Genomic DNA, 16822 nt, shown 5'->3' with positions numbered 1-16822 from the left:
TCCAAAGTTTGTCCTTGACTGTTTCAGACCATCTTAGCTGTAGGAGCACTGACTCTTTGCCAACCTGGCCATTAAACACGGAGCAAATGCTGCTGATGTGACTCCCTCAAATTCTCCGTGATTTTTCTACATCCAGACAAAATCACGCAGAAATGATTTGCTGGATCAGGGAACTCTTGCTATCGCCCTGATTCCAGCTCCTTTCAGTGCCAGCCACTTCCTTCTCGAAGGTCTGGGAGATGAAATTGGGGCCCGTTCCGGGAAGAGCCGGGCTGGGAGCGGAGCCCCGCGCCTGGGAAGCGGATCCGTGCATTCCTCCGAGCCCCGCAGGGCAGCCCGGGCTCCTGGAGCCCTTCCCAGGGATGGAAATGCCCTCGGAAGAGAGCCTTGGGTCCGAGGGGTGCCTGCACTCTCAGTCAGAGCAGACCAGGCTGAGATTTGGCTGCTTTCTGCCAGTTGTGCCTGTGAAAGGAGGAGCACGGGGCATCGGGTTTCGTGTCTGTTTATTTAGCGTGGATTTGATCCGTATCTGTATCTTTTCGTTTTTCTTTTTCTTTTTTTTTTTTTTTTAACTGAGCTCTCTCTGTGGGCTCTGTCGAAGAGCCTGGAAGTGCTCTCCCAGCTAGGCAGGTTTGAGGGAAGTGGACAGAGATGTTCTGGCCATTTCTGCCCCAAAAGGACCTTCCTTTTCCCAGAAAGAAGGAAAGCAAAAAGCAAGGAAGGAAAGTGTAGCACAGCTCAGCTGTTCCTATAACATCTCCAAGCTGCTCAATTCCCTATTTGATAGCAAAAATAACACCAATCCTTTCTTAAGTTAGTGAGCTTTATTTAGGAAATAAATAAAATCATAAGAAAATATGAATGATTGTAATAAATACAGCACATGTCAAAGTGATACAGACAGGAAAAGCATGATATATTTAGGTAAATTACTCCAGTACTCTGTCCCTGAAAGAACATTTGAAAGGTAGAATAGAGGAAAAGACACACAGAATATCCAGTTCCTTCCCAGACAAACTTTGATAAATATTTGTTTATGGGGTGGGTGTTTTTGAAATGTGATGCTTTATCACAACGAATTATTTAAAGGCTGTTGCCAAGACAGAAGTGAGAGACTTTGCACACATCCAGATAGTCCCAAGCTTGTCTTGCTTATAAAAAAAAAATATTCATTCCTTCCCTCTATTAGAAAATCCCCCAAAAATAAAATAATTTCTAGCACTTGCATTTTAGCATGCAAAAATACGTTAACATCAGAGCACATTAAGCAAAAATTAAAAAAAAAAATCAATAATTTCTAATAAGTCACCTGCCTTGAAGGTCCAGGAAGTGACTGGACACTAAACCAGACCACTGAGGGGCCTTACCCTGCCTGGGGCAGAGCTCTGGCCTTCCCAGAGCTCCGTATCCACAATGGGAAAGCCCAAGGGCTCCTTTGGAAATCCCAGAGGTAATTCCCCCGCGCACAGTGTGACCTGGTCCCTGCCTGCTGATGCAACACAACATCCCCTTTCAGAAACAGAGGTTTGGAATAAATAGCAAGGAATAAATCCCCCGGGGTGAGGGGGCCACAGCTCCCGGCTTCCAGGGAAGCACAGAGACACTCGATCCGGGCCTCGGGGGAAGAAATCTGCCCTTGCTCCTGCTGGGGGGCAGCCAAAATCCCCCCCCTGGGGCTGCCAGGCCCCACAGGAGCTGAGCCCAGAGCTCGGGGAAAGGAGCTGCAGCCGCCGGGCACTGCCCAGGACGGGACGGACGGGCAGCCCCAGCAGCGCAGTCCTGCTCCTCCCTGGGCAGGGAAGCCAGCCCAGCCCCTGCCCGGAGCACAGCACCCCAGGGCAGCTGTGAGGGGGAGCAGCCCCTTCTCCAGCGGCGTGGGGCAGTGACACCTCACCCAGGAGAGCTGGCTGCTCCGTGAAACAAGCCCCTGCCAGCTGCTGCTGCTCGGGGGCATCTCCAGGGGATGGCGGTGGGGTCAGGGGGTGCAGGCTCTGGGGATTTTGTGTACACACAAACTAACACAAGCTCACAAACTGAGGGGTTTTGCCTCATAATCTGTTGGCATTCAGCCCCAGCCAACCACACTTCGGGATTTGCTAATTTGTTTCGACGATGCATTTCAGGAAAAGCGTGTCCTCTCTCACGTAGGCGTGTTTGGGGGACTGCAGCTTGGCCAAGGGCAGGAACATGGGGCAGCCACTGGCCACATTCATGTCATTCACTGGCCTCTGGAAGGAAGCAGAAGTCAGGTCTGGGCGAAAGGCATCAATTATGTGCTCCCTGTTATTTTGGTCAAGCAACATAAATGTCACCTGAAAAACAGAATGTGGCAGTGAGGAGTTACTGGAGTGGAAAACCAAGCAAGCAGGGACAGGAGCGCTGCAAAAGCAGCTGGATGCTCATTTGGTAATTAAATTCAAACTGTAACAAATGTTTCCAACCAGCAAGGTCAGTTCGTGTGAACGCCCAGATGAAGTTTTTAAAACTTTGTTACCGACAAAATGAAATTGAATTGAATAAAGTTAGGAATTATTCCTTGGTAGAGAACTGCACAGTCCAAAGTCTCTCTCTCCTGACAACCTAAACAGCCCCTGGGTTTGGTTACAATCATTACATTTATTCTGTTATTGTGCTTTGGAATCAGAAGAAATAGCTTGGTTGCCCATGCACAAATATGTAAAAGACACAACCTAAATATCAGTAGAATCTTCCCACCTCATCACCCCTTTTATTAACTCACTGTTCCATACCTTGAAATAGGAAATATATGTAATAATCTTTTAATTGGGAACTTTGATTTCTATTTTTTTTTGCTTCTAACTGGCAGTAAAACTATTTATAGGAAAGCTTTACAGAATTATTACCTCCCAAAGTCAAGTGCCGGAGCAGAGGTCAGGCTCTGCCATGGTTTCACTGCTTTCCTAACTGCTGCTGCCATTATCAGATCACACTTAGGGGAAAAAAAACCAGACCAGGATCACATCAGACATCTGTGGCACCTCTGTAAGTGGAACTCTCACCTCACCCCTCTGATGCCTTCAGGCAGCAAACCGTAATTCCCTCCTAAACTGATTTTACCTGTGTTTAGCAAGAGCCAGGAGAAGACGCGTCTGGCTTTAGCCCAGGCGGACACAGGTTGGAATATTCCAAACACCACGTTCTGGTGGTGAAAATCCCGCCTGGCAAAGTTTGGAATATCAGCAGGAGCAGCTTTCCCTGCAAGGGACTCCAGTCAGAGACAAATCTTACCCGGGACTGCAGGGCAGCTCCTCACCTTCGGAAAGGGATGTGGCAAAGCACTCAACTTCCACAAAACTCCAGGGAAAGAGTCACCTTGTGTTGACTTTTGGCTGGGATCAGATGTGGGAAGGTTTCCCTTCTTACCTTGTGCCTGAAAGGCCACGGGAGCAAAGCGTCGTAATCTCCTTTCATGACAACGAAGAACAAGGACATGTGGGTTCCTTTCCCTGTCCCATCCCCGTTCAGGTACACCCTCAGACACACCTTGTAGCCATATTTTGCAGTGTAGAAAGCTGAAAATCGAAGCTTTTCATTAGTAAAGCAGTTTTTTTGGGGAAAAAAAAAAGCATAATGTGTGTTCTGGCATATGGGAAAAGGTAATGTGTGACGTGGTTTGCTCTCACAGAAAGGAGAACAGACAAACCAGCACCCCCTGGAGATTACAAGCAATGAAAACCCACTGGTTGGAATCCTTTTAGTGCCTCAAACCTTGGTGAAAATTACCTGTTATTAGCCACACAAGTGTAATTTACCTAATCCAGCTACTTCCCACATGGGAAAGAGCTGGAGCCACGTGGTGCCAGCAGACACCGAGCTGAGGGCTAGGAGGGATGGATCCACTGCAGGCAGCTCTGCTGGAGGGCAAAGGGCAGGATGAGAGCCCAAACTAGAGCACAGCCCTCTGGAAAAGCACATCCCAGTGCCCTGGATTACAGATCTCTGCACAAACTTGGCTTAAGGAGCTGTTTTAAAGATGCTCCTGCTGGCACGAGCAGAAAGAAGCAGAGTTCTGGAGAAACGGGGAGGGGGGATTCTGAAGGGTTGGGGTTGGTGAACACACATCTCCATCTTGTGCTTTACCTGGGGAGTACAAACTGACTGTCCTGCCAGTCACAGAGTCCTGGAGCTTCCTGGCAACCTCTGTGATTTTCCAGAGGAAGATACCATCGTAGGAGGCTTGCTCAGAGAACAGCAGGCTCTTGTGCAGGCTGCTCAGGCCCACGTCCTTCTGTGTCAGGCACCGGTGCAGCTCTGCAATCTGGGAGAAAAAAACCAGTCCTCAGTCACCCCCTGCTCCAGGCTGTGCTGCAGGGGTGGCTGGATCCTTCTGGAGTCCTCATGTTCTGGAAGCTCTGCTTTGATTCTTTTCTAAGTGACAGCAATATGTCAAAACACACACAGAGATGTTGTTTGGGCCTCCAGGCAAAATGCTGCTGTGAAAGGATCAGGCAATTAAACAGCTCTTCTGCCTGCTCACAGTCTGATCATGGCAAACTAACACTCAAAACTCTCAGGAGTATCTCACTACCTAAACGTGGATTTAGAGAACAAATATTAGAGATGCACGTTTGAAGATGTATCAAACAACAAAAGGGTCCTGAATGTGTGTCCAGACCTGAGCCCTTCAGTGCTCAGACTCCTGTTCTGATCCTTACCCCAGCTCCCCCTGACGTGTGTCAGTATTTGTTGTCTACAGAACAAGCACCCAGACAATCCTTGCTGTCATTTTTACCTTCAGTTCAAGGCCCCGTATTATGTTCTGGTCCAGCTCACTCTGTCTCCTGAAGGCCAGGATTTCCAAGTTAGAGCTCTCCACCTCCTTATTGAGCACTGCCACAATGTTCTCAAACACGTGCAGCTTATTTTCCAGCTCAGAAATCACCTTCTCCCTCATGAGCTGCTGCAGGACAGACTCATCCTCAGGGACAGAGGAAGATCCAGGGAAACAGTCCATTTCTGGATCCCTGCTGAGCTCCAGCCCTGCTGGGATCTGCAGGTCACAGATGCTTTTTCCTGCACTCTTCAAGTTCAGCTCTGGCCGTGGGGAGAAGCCCTTGGAGCACAGGGTTCCCTGCAGCTGCCTCATGTGCTGCAGCAGGAGCAGCATGTGGGCCCCCACGGCGGAGTTTTCGTGCTCCTGGATCTTCTCTTTGCTTCCCTGGAAGAGACAACGCTGTCACTGCACCCTCCACGGCCACCACAGCTGCCCCGGGGACAAACCCAGCAACCCTTCAGCTCCTTGGGCCATGGAAAAACTGCAAGGTGCAGGTGCAGCTCCATCATCTGGCATCAAAAGTGCTGATTCTGTTTTGAGAGACACTTCCCTGAAGGGAATGTCCAAACCAGGGTGGACCATGCCTGAAGAGACTTGTTTCACTCACCCTAAATGAACAGCCAACTTCAGAAAAACAACAGCTATCCTTGTTGGATGAGGATGTAGAGTAGCTCTGTTGAAAAAAAAAATGCAGAGGAAATAATCAAAACCAATTGAAGGGAATTCTTTTATTTCCCTACAAACACCTAAGCCACAAACCCGGCAGCTATAAATCAGATTAATTCAAATCAAGGTAATTCCACAGCTTCCAGTGCCCAACCAGCTTTGAAAATTGATGGTAAATCAATTAAGAGTGTGGTTGAGAGCAAGTTTCCTGCACACAGCCTGGCAGTGAGGTGCCCATCTCCCAGACCCCATAACGACAGAACACAATTTAATGAGCGCAGGGATCACCTGGCAACAATTTCTCACAAAGAAGATGCTGTACAGCACACTCCTGGTCAGGAGGCTCTCACTCAAGGTATGAGAGGGAACAAATATTTTAGAAGGTTAATTGAGAAGATAATTTAGTGAAGGTAATTGTGGGAGCAGGGGAGGGAAGGCAGTCAGCAGGGCTTCGCTGGGATGTAAAGAGCAGCCAGAAACAACTGCTGGATCTGAAGATGTTCTCAGCTGTTCGTTTAATCTAAATGAACAAGCGGTAATTTTATTAATTGAAATAAAGCTGCATTGCACTCCCTCATCTTTCACCCACCTTTTCCTTTGATGCTGCTTCTGTTTGCACAGGTTTTTGTTCCTTGCATAAACTGCCTTCACATGAATGCTCCTGTCATTAAAACAAAAAGGGAAAAAGTCAGTGCCTTATTTAATTATTGAATTAAAGGTCACCCTGGGATATTGCATACAAGACTGGCAATGTGCAAGTGTTGCCAGGTTCAGAGTTATGTGCACACACACAAAAATGTGCACTCACATACATGCAGTGACAAGCAGGGGGTTACAGAACAGGAAAACAGCAATGACCAGCAGAACAGGAAATTCAAATATATACAGATATACATATATGAACATAAACAGGTTACAGCACAGGAAACTCCAATATAAATTCTAATTCAAATATAATTCAAATATAAACTCTTCCCGTGCTGACTTCATACACTTTGCTCAACGTGCAGACCCTTCTTGCATCCTGCTTATGGAAACTTTGGAGGCTGGAATCCAAATTCTCCATCGTGATGTGCTACAGAAAATGCATCTCCACTCACAGGGGCCCTCCTGCCGTTTCTGCCTCCAGGGAGGGTGAAGGGATCCCCCTGCCACTGGTTCTGTAATATTTGTATTTAACACAGCAACTGCCAGCTTTGCCCTCACACTCTGCAGCGGGGGTGGCTTTAATCTTCACAAGCTCCTTTGCACACCAGTTCTGAGGTTTCCCTTTCGATTCTCAGAAATGCAGCCACGGGTTTTTCTCACTCTCTAACCCATTTTTTAACACTCTTTATCTTGCCAGTGATCTTATTAATTTCTGCTCTTTTACTCCTTCATATCACAAATTTCTTGAGGGGGAGAGACACTCTCCTTCAGAGGAGAGAAGTTTATTTAAAAATAGAGAAATACAAAAAAAAAAAAATCACAAGACCTTAAACTGAATGAATAAAATGAAGAGAGCAAGAGCAGCACCCAAAATTTACTATTTTCTCCCAGAGGGTTGTGGACACGTGGAAAACCCACAAATAATCACAATTCTGAACTCAGTGCAAATTCATTAAAGCAGATCCTGTAACCAGAATTCTACACACACTAAAGGAGCCACACCTCAAGGCCAACCCCCTGCTCGGTTACCAAGGTTTCCCAACCAAAATATGAATTAGGTGGTGGCTGAGTGGGAGGAAAAGAGCTCTGGAGGCGCTGGGGCTGCAGGGAGCCCTGAGCAGAGGAGGGGCACAGCGGGCTCAGGTTCCCCCTGCAGCCCCAGCTGGCACTCAGGAAGGCTGGCAGGAATTCCTGTTGCCACCTTCTGGTGTTCACAGTTTTGGGTTTAGCACCGGGAGGATGAGCCTGGCTCCGGGCTCTCCTCTCTCTGCAGGTCAGGGAAGGATGAGCAATGCCGGGTTTTGGCTTCTTTTTTCTGCCTCTGTGGAGGTCGGGATGGAAGGCACTTGTTTTCCACCCTGTGATATTACACACTTCCAATCCAACTCCACGCGCATCATCCCAGTGCTGTCAATCAATTTTGGAAGCCTTCTCCACGGCCTCAGGTCAAATATAGGATTTTCTTGGGGGTCTGTGCCCTTCAGCACAGAAAGTTTAAAATTCTCAGCACCCAGGACTCCAAGAGAGGAGCACAAGCAGAAGCAGCAGATTTTAGCAGAGCACCCCATTCTTACCCCAGGAGGACTCATAATCCCTTATAAATCTCTCAGCTGAGTATTTGAAAGGCACCAATTTGTGACACTTTGGACACACAGAATTATTTACATCTCTGAAATATTCACACAATATTCAAGTGTGGGTCTTTAATCACCATGCCCAACTGCAAGGCTGGCAATTATTCTCTTGAAATCATTAGGAGGGAACAATATTCATTGTTTTGAGCAAGTAACATAAAAAATACAAAGCAAATATATTTGAATGGGCACTGCTTGAATCTGTGGCAGGTTCAGAGTGAGATCTTCCTGGTCTGTGGACACTGCTGATAATTTGGAGATTTACACCTGGTCAGATCTAACAGAAATAATATCTGACAGAATCCTGCCCTACACATTTGTGAATAGTTTTAGTTTGAATAAACTTCAGCCACTTTCAAGACCCCCTCCCTGCTGCTGTCTGTGCTTTTCTGGTTTTCTCTTGCCTCACACCAGGACTCATTTTGAGGCAGGAGCTGAAACCTGGGCTGCCCAAGCCCAGGGGAGCACATGGGCACTTTGTCACATCACCAGCAGATTGTCACATCCATTTTTCCCTCCAACACTTGTGTGGAAAAATGATCAAACTCGGGAAAATTAAATATTCCCTGAGTGCAACGAAATCAGGATGGGGAAATGGCACCACAGGTCATTGAGACCATCAATAAGAAGCCTTTATTTGAGAGAGAAATGTTCTTACCTGGCATTCAGAGCTGGCCAGGCTGCACTGGCACTGCTGACACACTGTCACATTATTGACACAGCCATTTTCCAAGTGATCTGCCAGCTTCCTCCTCATCACCACGTGCCCACAGCCAGTGTGACAAGGGATCAAAGCATATTCACATAAACTCTGATGCTCCTGGAAGTAAAGAGTTATAAAGCAACATGTGAAGTGCTCATTCACATATAGCTATAAATAGATATTCACATTTATCTATAAATAATCTCTGTTCTGGCAGCCCAGGGCTCTGATCTGCATTTCTCCTAAGCTTGGGTAAAGTCCCACTACACAAAGTTCCTGAGATTACTGGTGGAAAATTCACCAACTTTACTGGGGCTTTTTTTATTGTTACTCATTAATTTTTTAAAAATGTCAAAACCAAAGCCAAACAACATTTGGTAAATTCAAACACGAGACCTCCCTTAGGGCTTTTATTTAAAAACAACATGATCCTGGTCCCAGCTTTCTCCCTTATATTCATTACTCAGATTTGCATGTCACATTCACAAATCTTGCCCATTTAAATATTTTAACTGAGGCATTTCCGATTAGTCTGAAAAGAATGATGAATACAATCAATACATTGACACAGGAGGGATTTTTTTCTCTTAGAAAACATGCCAAGGACATTGCCTGAACAGTGTCCTGGAGACTGAAGTGCTCTGCCCTGTCACCACCTGCTTGTAGCAGCCTTGCATTTAAATAATGAGGAAACCACTGGATAAAAGATCAAGTTGATGTAAGTTTGTGAAATGTGAGTTTCATTCAGAATGTTCTGGATTTTGCCAAAGCCCTACTAAAGTTAGTCACAGAAGCACAGAATGGTTTGGGTTAGAAGGGACCTTAAAGATCATCCAGTCCCAACCTTGCAGAGATTAATGGCACATTTTTGGACAAAAACATTGGTATAAATCACAATACTGACACCGATTCCAATTAACTGCATTCATTTGTGTCTGCTGATATCCTGGTTTCATTGCCTCTCTGTCCCCACTCCATATTCATCTGAATAAACTCTCTTTGAACATACTTCAAAATCTTTCATGATACCAGACCAGCTGCACCCAAGGGTCACACAGTGGACTCTGAGTTCAGAAATCTCTTTATTAATGGCAGCATCACCAAAAGCCTGCAAAGAAAACAAAGTAAGGAAAAAACATTGGTGAGAAAGTACTTTTGGATGCATCCTCGGAATAGGAATAGGGTGGTAGAAATCCACACCTCGATAAATCTTTTTTTTTTTTTTTTTTTTTTTTACATTTACTGTATTGCATAAGTCTCAGCGACCTGGCAAGTTAATCTTAGTGTACTAGAAGCCCAAATAATTATTAAATAATTGATTTCTTAGCACTCAAAAATAATCTATTTTGTCACGATATTAATTTACTGAAAATAAGCCCGGCCAACTACAGCTTTTATTTTGCATTTCTTTTCACAGGAGCCTGAAATATTTCACACGCAGCGATGTGCTGACAGGACCCTGACTGTGGGGTCCCTTAATGAATGCTTTTCATTATCGGGGTCATTAACACCTCCTAAACGTGCTGCAGAGAGGACTTGAGAGTCGCTGCACTGAGAGCACTGCTCAGATCAGGGCTGTGCTCATTTAGCAGACACCGCGTGCTAAAAAAAATATGAACCAGATGGGAGAGAGGTTTGTCCTTTGCACTACGTAGATTTTTGTGTTATTTAAACACGAGGAATTGTACAATTGTTGTGTAATGATGAAATACTGCACACTTTAATATTACCTCTTGCACTAAAATAGGGATCCTGGCACAAGAAGAAGCCCTGCCACAGTTAAAGGCGTTTTTGGATAGTCTGCAGGTAAGCACAGTGCAGGGAGATGCAGATTTCACACGGAATAACACAGAGCAAGGATTGAGAGGGGAAAGTTCTACAAACGATGCCCACATCTCAAAGTTCCTGAAAATCCAGCCAGCATCTGTTGGGAAGGCTGCACACAGGCAGCTCCTCTCCCTTCCTGGAGCCTGGACACGCAGCAGGCAGAGAATTGCCAGGCAGCCCCGGGTGGGGTGGGTTCACAGCCCCCACCTGCAGAAACTCCCAGCACACATCCCACAGCAGAGAAATCCCAAACTGACAGGCAAAGCACAGTGAGCCCAGAAGGGCTCAGCTGCCCCTATTTGTGCAGGAAATCTGTCACTGGGAAATTCATTCCAGAATTGAGGATTTTTTTTATTTTTCTGGGATATCACCAAGTGCAGCATCAGCAGCAGATCCATTATTTTGCTGCTTTCTAAACTTTGGCTTTTATGCCACTGTCAGCTGCCTATTCGTTTTCATCTCCCCCTAAAAAATTTAGACAGATTATGTGTCTGTTGATATCCCTGCATGTAATCAGAGGGGAGGGAAAAGGACAGGCTGCGACTGGGCCTTAGGGCCCAGTTTGCATTTGGGATACAGAACAGCACAGCAGCTTGCCAGGAAAATCACACACGAAGAGATCTGCACCATTAAATTATAGATGAAACACTGGCCAGAGCATAGTTTGTATCAATTATTATGTGCAGCTTCATGTTTGAAGGGTACAAGAAACCATGAGGTTGGAAAATCCATTAAAGTACTTCCTGAGGATGATCAGTAACAGTTAAGACATATTATTACAAGTAGGAAAGCACCAGTAACTTTGAGACAATAAAAAGTTAATGATATGGAAGAGTTTGGGATTTTACATTGCAGAACCTGGATTTGGGAAGTCCTGAGGCTGCCATTACACTTTTTAAAATCAAAAACTCTGGGAAATCCAAGTTATTAAAGCTTAAGTTAAAATGTGTAACTATCAGTTGCTACTGCATTTTATATTCTTCCCTTCTGAACTCCAGTCCAATGATGACTACAGAGAATGGTTATTGATAAATTAATGATCTGTGAACTACAACTTACCCTTTCTTCTGCCAATAGGCTTTCCTCACCTAAAGTGTTGGGATCTTCCTCTTTACATTTCTGGCAAATTGCATTTTTATTGTTTCTGGCAAAAAGAAAGAAAAATTAAATACCAATCCATTGGTGCACTGCAGTTTAGGAGGTCTCTGTATAGGCACTGACACAAATAAAACCATGAAAATTGTGATTTCCACTCAGAATCCATAGTCCTTGTTCACTAAAGGCCAATTCTTGAACACGCTGATGTTAAAAAAGTTTTGCTCTTCTCTTCTTCAAGATCGGGACTATGCCCATCAATCTTAACTGTATTTCAGTAAAATAAGGGCAGCCTGAACCATCAATAGGAATAAAGATGGAAAACTATTTATGCCATGAATGATTCAAAAACTCCCAGTAGGAAAGAGAATGTGAAAACTGAAGTCTCTTAAAACACAGGAAACGCCCATTTTGCCCAGACAGATACAGACATACATGACATTATATTCACTAAAACCCCATGACATCCTTTGTTAAAGGGCTGCAAATTGCCACAGAAGGATGCCAAGTCAGCCTTGGACCAGTTCTTCAAGGTTAAATCAGAATTATTATATCACAGACAGAAAAACTCCATCATGCCCCAGAGGCTTCCATGGTGGAAACAAGGAGGAGGCAGGGAAAATCCTGCAGTCCACCATGGAAAATCCTTGCAGGCAGGAAAATGCCAGCAGGCCAGAGAGCCCCAGAGCCCAGTGGCACAGCCCAGCTCCGGGAGCGCCGCAGGCACGGGCGTGGCCCTGGCAGTGCCCCGGGCACAGCCCAGCACCTACCTGACGATCCAGGTGAGGCAGGCAGAGCAGTACCGGTGCCCACACAGCGTCTGCAGGGCTTTCTTCAGGATGTTGTTGCAGTTGCTGCACAGGAACTTCTGCCCAGGCACGTCCTCACAGATGCTGGTGGGGTATCCGAAGGGGAACTCGTTCTCGTCAGGGGCAGAGCCGGGGGGGTCCTGCAGGCTCCTGGGGCTGTTCTCAGCCATCTGAAGTGAGCACTGAGCGAGAGGAGATAAAATCCAGGTGTTCAAACACGGCACACACTCACTTGGATGGGAGAGGACGCACCAGAGTCCCCAAGCAGCCCCAAAGCTGAGCAGTCACCTCGCTGTGCTCGGCTGGGTCTGCAGTGACAGGCGTGACCAAATGTCACAGTGGGGTTTGACCTGGCACCAGCAGGAAATTACTGTAGACCTTTAAAATTTCCCTCAAACACGACACAAAAATAGCCAGGGTCCTAAAATGGGAGGGTTGGGGTTTTCTTTCTAGAGTTTTTAGCTTGTAGAAAGATGAGCTACAGTCCCATCAGTCCTCATCACACAGGATTGTTTCTGCAGAGTGAATCCCCAACCACATCAATTCTCAAAATTCGTGATTTCACTTCGTACACACAGAAACTGAGCAGCTGGTGTGTTGAGAGTGACTTTCATGAAGTCATAAGACTTGTGGTGAAATGACAAAGGAAATCCCAAGTCCACAAGCCCTTGATGCTGTGCTCTGACCAGGCACATCTGGAGCCACATGTGCCAAGGTGTCATGCACATTCCGTTTGGTTTGGTCTGCTGTGCAGTGGGATATTTTTGGAAATGCAGCCGAAACCGATTCTGATGTCTCTTGGAAAGTCCAGGGAAGGTTTTCACCCAGGGAATTGGTGCAGTTTGATTATAATAAGTCCTTTATAAAGCTTTTTTTTTTTTTTTTTCCCCCATAACAGTACTGACACACCATAACCTGTCTCAGCATTACCAATAGTCACGCTGACTGAGAAATCTGAAAAGAAATGAATCAGGCTGCCGTGGGCAGGCCGGGCTGGCGGTGTGACTCCGTGAGGTGAGCAGGGCACAGCCCGGGCTGGAGGCTCTGTCTGGGAACAGGCAGCGATTTCCATGGCCTGGCTCGGCCAATTCCCTCTGCAGGCATCGGAGCGGGAGCTCCGCAGTGACCGCAGGGGCTGCCCGGCCTGCCGGAGCCCTGGACTAGAGCCGGTTAACACAAACGTCATGGAACCGAAGGTGTTTCAGTGGGTGCCGGGGGGACGGGGCGCTCACGGCTCCCCCCGCCCGCTGGCCCGGCCCCGGCACCGCCGCCACCGGCACCGCCCGCGGAGCGCAGCCCCGGCACGGAGCGCTCCGTGCCGGGCTCGGGGGTCCCTCCGCCCATCCCGGCTCAGGGCGGCGGAGAGCGGCCAGGACCCCCGGCCAGCCCCCGCTGCCCTCCGGGCGCTCCCGGGGCGCGGTTCGGGCACCGGGCCCGTGTGTCCGGGGGCCGCGGGCGGTTCTCCGCAGCGGGGCCCGCTCCCCTCCATCCCTCCCGCTCCTCTCCATCCCTCCGTCCCTGCTGCTCCCCTCCATCCCTCCCGCTCCCGTCCATCCCCCCCCTGCATCCCCGCCTCTCCCGTACCTGAGCCCGCCGGCCCCGGGCGGGCGCTCCCCGCGGGTACCGGAGCCGCGGCCGGGCGGCGGGGCTGGATGTCGGCGATGCTGCCTCGCTCCGGCCGGGAGGAGCGGGGAGCCCGAGCCGCGCCCCGGGGCCGGCGGGAGCGGGGCTTCCCCTGCTCGGGGCAGCGGCGCTGTCCCGGCCCGCGGGCACGGGGAATTGGGGAATTGGCTGAGGAAAGGCCCCCGGGGCAAATTCCCCCCGGCCGGCTGAAATGGAGAATCTGGCGGCTGGTTCCTGAAAGCGCAGGGGTGCCGGGTCTGCCATGGGGACTCAGACAGAAAGTCCTGCCTGCCCAGAGCGCGGTCACAGCGCGACATTCCCCGCACGGCCCCGGGCGCTCGGGGCAGCCCGTGCCCCGGTCCGGGACGGGAGCCTGGAGCCTCCGGGAAACCTCGCCGGGGAAGCCCCGCTCTGCCTCACCCTCCAACGCAGCCCGGGCTAGCACAGCAGGGGAACGCAGGAGTCCAGCAATGTCTGCAAAGCCTTCTTAGAGTGCAGTAAAGATTCTACAAAGCAAAGTTTCATTATCAGCAGAGTAATGGACCTCTGTACCCCTGACACAGCTCCCTTCGCTGCCACCCCCTCTAGATCTGACAGAGGATTCAGTCAGAAAAAGAGTTGTACATGCAAATCTGTTCACTCTTCCTTGTGGGGAACATCCCTGGGGGTGAGGCCCTGCTCAGAATTCACAGTGAAAAGCAGAGGTGTTTCTCTGGGTGCTTCACTGGCTGTGCATTGCTGCCCTGACAGGAGCCACCGCTGCAGGTCCCCGTGGGTGCATGCTGCCTGCTGAGGGATTCGTGTTCAGCAGCGTTTGCCTCAAGTCTGGCACAGACAGACACAACAGACACTTCCTTCCCCTCTGTGCTGATCTGCGGCGTGTCTGGAGGTGCTGATGTGATGGAGATCTGTAGTTCAGAGTCACCAGGGCTGGGTGTTAACTCAAAGCTATGGGGAAAGTGTGACACAGCCCCAGTGAGGCCTTGGCCTGACCCATTTGCCCTCATTTGGGTTGTTAAAATTCATTGTAAGTTAATCGGGCAGTTTCTGCCAGGATGTGAGTTAAAATCTCTTTCAGAAACGGAAAGATTTCTAGATGTGGTTTTTCAAACTTTGGGGATATGAAGAGGTGTGAGATGTTAATTTTAGAATGATCAGTGTTACACCACAGGGTCAGGTTCAGGGATGAAGTGGCAGCTCCACCTCTTCCCTGTGCCCTTAACTCACTCCTTTCCTCTTGCTTTGAGACTTCTTGAGTGTTTCTGTGATTCTGTTACACCTCTGTCTCCAAAGGTGCTGAATTACACAAAGAAACTAAAGATAAGGTTTTGGTACTTTCCAAACTAGAGAGATTTCCTGTGGTAAATTTCCCCCATATGAGATCAGTTAACTGAAAACAGGATGTGGTTCAGAGAGAGAGATTAAAATTTGAAGCTTAATTTTACTTTAGAGCCATTCCAGCAGTGCTCAGCATTGCAGGGCACTGTGTTACTATTTAAGGGGAATGATCATTTTATATGCTAGGGAAAAAGTGCATAAGGGAATATATTCCCATATTTAATATCACCTTTTAAAAATAAGCCAAGGTGTTGAGACTTTTAATGCTACAAATTTAATAGGACATTGAAAATAGGATTTAGGCTCAGATGCTCTGGGTTTTAAAGATTGTAGTCAAAAGGAGAATTGCACTTCAGAGAGATGTTTAAGATAGGGATGTCACATTCTATGAAAACATGATTTTCAATTAGTATAAATTAGCTGGAAATGTGCACTTGTTCTAGGAAAACCTGAAAAATGGGTAAAACACAGGAAGGAAAATTTGCTAGTAAAAGCAAATCCAGTGCCCATGAGATCCAGTACTTCTAGGAACTGGAGCTCAGTGCTTCAAGTCAAGATTCCTGCCTGTTCAGAGCTCTGATATGAAGGAGCTCTGTAACTTCCACACTATTACTTGTTTTCTGAATGGAACAGAGTGTCTGTGAGGTTCCACCAATTCAAGATTAGAAAAAGAAGAATCATTAAATCTGATTATTGTTCTCCTCAGCAAACTTGACAGCTTTGCCACAATTCAACCTCTTGTCTCTAATAAAATCTTTTTACATGTTTCAGTTTTATCTGTCTGTGCCTACTACCAGTTGTAGCTCTGCTTTGTTATGGTGATGCCCCAAGGACCAGCCCAGCTCTCATTACAAGAACAGGAAAATTTCCCACTAAGTTTCATAAGAGCTGGACTGTAACCCTCAAAGAGACATCAGGAATCGATTTTATTTTCCTCATCCCTGCTCTGCTCAGGATTTTTCCCAGATCATATTTTCTGTAAGACAGTATCATCCTAGGAATTTTTTCCTCCAAAAGAATAGATGCTCTGGAGCACCTCTCCAGCATTTGACAGGAGAAAAGCACCCAAAAAATAGACACTTCACATATACATATGTGTGTGTGTGTGTGTGTGTGTGTGGCTTATTTCAGTCACTCACTTAAGCAGTTTCCACAAGCCAAGCCAAGGAATCACCCTGAAGAGCAGAGAGAAAATGAAAGTATTTCTCTCTATCACAGTGGCCTTGATGGTTTCCTACAAGCAAGAGCATTTCAGAGGAAATCACTGAGAGATTTCTGAGGCTGCCTCTGAGTTTAGGCCACCAGGCAGATCTTCTTCATGTGGAGAAGCTCCCTGGTGGTCTCATGCCTCAGTCACTGTCCCCCCACAGCAGGACAAACGTGGGCTGCAACATGTGAGCCCAGCATGGACCAGTTTGTGCCAGTTTCCCCAGCTGAAGCTCAGCTCTCTGGCCACATGAAGGGTTTTGCTGTACTTGTGGTTGTGCTTCTGTTTCTCTTAACGTACACAGAGCCTGAGCTAAACTGGAAAATTCTGAGCTGCTTATTTCCATTCTTTATGCTTTGGAGAGAACTCTGGGAATGGGAGCTGTGCCCACGGGGAAGCCTGCCAAAACACTCTTCCAAAGCTCTGGATGTGACATGAAAAAACAAGTTCAGATTCAGATATCTTTTGACTCTAAAC

The 16822-nt window shown here is 47.5% G+C and overlaps 1 protein-coding gene across 2 annotated transcripts; it reads right to left on the bottom strand.

Moving 5' to 3' along the window:
* Positions 1–2072: 2072 nt before the first annotated feature.
* Positions 2073–12443, bottom strand: TRAF1 (TNF receptor associated factor 1). 2 transcript variants are annotated; one of them, XM_068211011.1, is made up of 10 exons: positions 12172–12443; positions 11333–11417; positions 9456–9554; positions 8402–8563; positions 6051–6122; positions 5403–5468; positions 4754–5179; positions 4102–4279; positions 3385–3533; positions 2073–2312 (listed from the first exon to the last, which is right to left on the bottom strand). In XM_068211011.1, exons 1-10 carry the CDS (start codon positions 12345–12347, stop codon positions 2097–2099), a joined length of 1629 nt encoding a protein of 542 aa, XP_068067112.1. In that variant the 5' UTR covers positions 12348–12443; the 3' UTR covers positions 2073–2096. The 2 variants fall into 2 exon arrangements, with proteins under 2 accessions (XP_068067112.1, XP_068067110.1); XM_068211009.1 differs by having other exon boundaries at positions 12139–12442.
* Positions 12444–16822: the final 4379 nt, after the last annotated feature.

Source organism: Anomalospiza imberbis, chromosome 21 (assembly GCF_031753505.1).
Source record: "Anomalospiza imberbis isolate Cuckoo-Finch-1a 21T00152 chromosome 21, ASM3175350v1, whole genome shotgun sequence".
Classification (NCBI taxonomy): Eukaryota; Metazoa; Chordata; class Aves; order Passeriformes; family Viduidae; genus Anomalospiza; species Anomalospiza imberbis.
This window is presented reverse-complemented; position numbering and strand designations above follow the sequence as displayed.